At 38.3% G+C, this 3,881-nt stretch overlaps 1 protein-coding gene across 1 annotated transcript in view; it reads left to right on the top strand.

Annotated features, from left to right (window-relative positions):
• Positions 1-3,369: 3,369 nt before the first annotated feature.
• Positions 3,370-3,881, top strand: part of LOC118747634 (division abnormally delayed protein-like) — a 12,892-nt gene continuing 12,380 nt past the window's right edge. Inside the window, exons 1-2 of the mRNA XM_036481683.1 lie at positions 3,370-3,494; positions 3,609-3,827. Coding sequence (XP_036337576.1) covers positions 3,442-3,494; positions 3,609-3,827 — 272 coding nt within the window. The 5' untranslated portion in view covers positions 3,370-3,441. The remainder of the gene's footprint in view (positions 3,495-3,608; positions 3,828-3,881) is intronic.

The following is a 3,881-nucleotide window of genomic DNA, read 5'->3' as shown; positions in this document are numbered from 1 at the left end:
GTGCAACATTTCTCATGCGAAAATGGCACAGCAGCCGTTGCCTGTCGATCGGTAGCGATCAGCAGGCAAATCCAACAGATGATCAGCAACAGTCAAGGCGGTGTAGATTGGCAAGTTTATAAATATAAACAAAACTGGTTGCGATCGATCACCGAATTGTGCCCGTCGTCGTTCACAGCTGACGTGAAGATCACCGCAGTGCGGGTGGCGTATTTGAGGGACGAATCGCTGGCGCACCGTTGTTTAATTAAGTGCTGCAAAACGGTTGGCGTACACAGTTGTGTAGTTGTATGTTTTTGCATTAGGGTGGTGCAAAAATGCAGGTGAAAAAGTAAAGTATAATTTTAATTGTCTCTTCCACTATGATTGTCTATATCGAAGAAATGTACCCCTTTTTTAAATGTGTTTATAAGGTTCATCGAAAACTTTAAGCGTTTTGAGCAACCTGTAAATATTTTTTGATTTCGAAATAAAAAAGAGGGGTATACTTTTTTCAATATAGAACAATTCTAGGAGGTGAGAGCATTAAAATTCCGACTTTATTTTTTTTTTACCACACTAATGTGCATTACATACATATGCGTATGCCTGTATGCAAAGCTCCACTTTCTTCCAAAATAAAAAAGTGGTATTTTTTTTTTAGTATAGCACAGTCCAAAGGGGTGAGTAAATTAAAATTCCGACTTTGCTTATTTTGGACCACCCCAATATACATATACATAAATGCGTGGTGTGTATATTTTGATCTGTTTATTATGCTAAACGTAAGCCGATAAATCCAAGATAAGCAAATTTAAAAAGGCATAGAGCAATGCGAGCATGCCGATACTGCTTACATACATATGTATGTATGTGCATTAGGGTGGTCCGGACACGCATGTGAAAAGGTAAAGTCGGAATTTTTACGCTCCTACCCCCTAGAATTGTTCTATACCGACAACAAATATAAAAATATTTTTATTTATTTTGAAACCAAAAAATATTTAGATGTCGCTCAAAGCGCGAAAAGTTTTCCATGTATTTTATATGGAAAAAAACAACTTTTCGTAGAAATTGTATAGAATTCTTAAAAATCAATATATTTCGATCGAAAAACTCTGTTTCTCTGCAGGAGATTCCCAATAATAATACCCAATTGTTTATGTAGTCATTTTTTCAAAGTAACTATAATTTATAGGTCCGCCAGAAACCGCTAGAAACCCCGAAAAATGCAATGGGACATAAAAATCCTTAGTACTAAAAAATTATTAAATAAACAATTGGGTACTATTATTGAAAGTCTCCTGAAGAGACTTTTTTTTCAATACAGAACAATTCTAGGAGGTGCGAGCATTAAAATTCCGACTTTATTTTTATTTTTTTTTTTTACCACACTAATGTGCATATACATATGCGTATGCCTGTATGTAAAGCTCCACTTTCTGTATCCCACTTATTGCTTCATCATTTACATACATATTTACATTCAAGCACACAGATTTTCAATAGCTTTCAATGCGCCAGAAAAAATAGAAAAATAAACAGTAAATTCATAGAATTCGCATATGCATATGTATACATATGTATATGTATTTATGTTAGGCAAAATAAGTTTTTAAAAACATAAACTAGGTTTGAGTGAGTCATCTGAGCCGCCCAAGGCGAGCAAAACTTTATGTGCGGTTTAACACCAAGCATTCGCATTACAAAAAGGTTGCCATTTCGAATGCCAGCCGTGATCGCGCATAAATCACACGCTATTCATTATATGTAAATACACACGTACACATATGAAGATACATACACACGTATATGCATACATACCCTAAATTGGGATCGACATTCTTGTCTCGCCGCTGATGCGCCAAGGTTCTCGCGCTCTGAATCTAATTTACCGCCATCACCCAATTAGCATGACGGACACACCGCAGCATAACGGAAATCGCTCACAATCTTAACGATACATATGTATGTATAAGCTTGGATTGGTCTGCTTTGAATACCTGAAAAGTTACGGCACCTTTTTGTAAGGTTTTATGGCTTTAAGCCGTTGAAAATCGCCACAAAATGCTAAGTTTCAAGTTTTGTACTTTTTAATGCTTAATTAGTCAGGAAGGATTATCTGAGCGCAGATTCCTAAGAAGCAAGCCGACAATAAGTATGCCGCTGACATTTCATGACAGTTGACTATAGTTCCCAATTAACAGCGTGATTGGCAAAGTTGTTAAAAATTTCATTTCCGGTGATGTCATATCCGAAGTTTGATATCCAACGCGCTTCGATGAGAAAACTGTCACTGGCATCGAATAGGAACAATACCTGAAGCTGCCTGTACAAGGATCGATTTCCTAGTCGATTTTTATCGTTCAACCAAAATCGATCAGTGTAAATGGCAATTCAAGCGTAAAATGTTAGTATATTGACTGGTCGATATATGGGTCGATTTTCCAGTCGACAGAAATAAGCTTTCCATTTTTTACCCGTAGGCTGTATGGGAGACTACAGTCAAGTTTTAATGCAGTTAGATTAAACTGGTTGATGAAATTAAGTGATGATCCAGTATTTTGGATGATCTTTCTGCAAACCTTAGCTAGCCCGACTTCACAGCGACTGGCAGCGAATGCAATGAGGTTAACCTGAATGCTTATTCTGTAGCCAGGCCACAAAGATATTTCAGAGCACTGAATAGCAAGCTAACTGACAAGAAAGTTCATCTTTGATCAGTGACGTTCTTAATAACTTTAACGAACAGGCGAATAGAAGACAGTCTGCAAAGCGCAGGTGCAGGATAGCACGACTTATCGGGCCTAAATTAGACAAGGCAATCTTTCGGCTGACGGGATCACTGCTTCGTCATGTAATGGTGGAAGTCGAGAGTGTAGAGCATTATTATGTCACTGGCCCGCATTGGCAAGTACCTGCCTGTCTGGAGCACGGTATCAGAATGGGCCAAAGCGCACCCCTCTCCAACGTTGGGGTCCAGTGCTATTCAAAACTACTTTGGTATCCAACTCGTAAGATCTGTAGATGACTACCCTATCCTAGATTTTTCAACTGTCCCCGTTCCAGAGTAATATTTATCGTTTTCTTGGAAAATACATGCACTTTTCCAAATATCTGAAATTCTCTATTAGTTCAATATACATATATATGTATATTTTATTGGCGCGAGTAAAATCGCCCACAGTATTAACTTTTGGGGGGCCAAATCCCCATATTGTGTAAGAATGTCGCTATCGAACTCTTGCGATTTATAAAATTATTAAGCTTCTCAAGTTTTCTTTTAGTACCTATTTACTTAGAATAAAGTCCAGTTTTCAACATAAGCGCAAAATACACAAAGATTTGTTTTCTAGACATTTATAATTAATTTAAATTTTTTCTTTTCCAGGTCATGTCCTTGAACTAGCGGAGCAGTCTGAGAATAAGACCTTGGCGGTATTTTCCCAAGTATACCGACGCATGGTGCCTCAGTACAGCGAATTGATATGTCAGCTCTATTCGGGGATCATGAAGTAAGTCAACAACGTCAAAACTTCCAGTCTATCCGCTTTGGCTCACTCCATCTGCTTTTCTTATCAAATCGTCATTTAATGATTTTCCAACGTTTTCTTTTTCCTTACTTGCAGCCACTTGAGGAATGCGAATAGTAATGGTATGAACACCGGCAGCAGCAGCAGCAGCAGTGGCAGCAGCAGCAGCAGCGGCAACAACCTGAGCAATCTAGAAGATGCCATACAGAAATTCTTTGTGAATCTCTTTCCGGTCGCCTATCATCAGGCGGTGCACTTGAGCAAGGATAATTATGGCGAATTACATGAGGATTATATCAATTGCTTGAAGCACACATTCGACCAATGGCGTCGCTTGCACCACGAACACCACGTTTCAGTTATGTTTTA

The sequence above is a fragment of the Rhagoletis pomonella genome, unplaced genomic scaffold (genome assembly GCF_013731165.1).
Source record: "Rhagoletis pomonella isolate Grant_MI unplaced genomic scaffold, Rhpom_1.0 Rhpom_scaffold_00012, whole genome shotgun sequence".
NCBI lineage: Eukaryota > Metazoa > Arthropoda > Insecta > Diptera > Tephritidae > Rhagoletis > Rhagoletis pomonella.
Note: the sequence above shows the minus strand (reverse complement) of the source record. Positions and strands in the feature narration are given on the sequence as shown.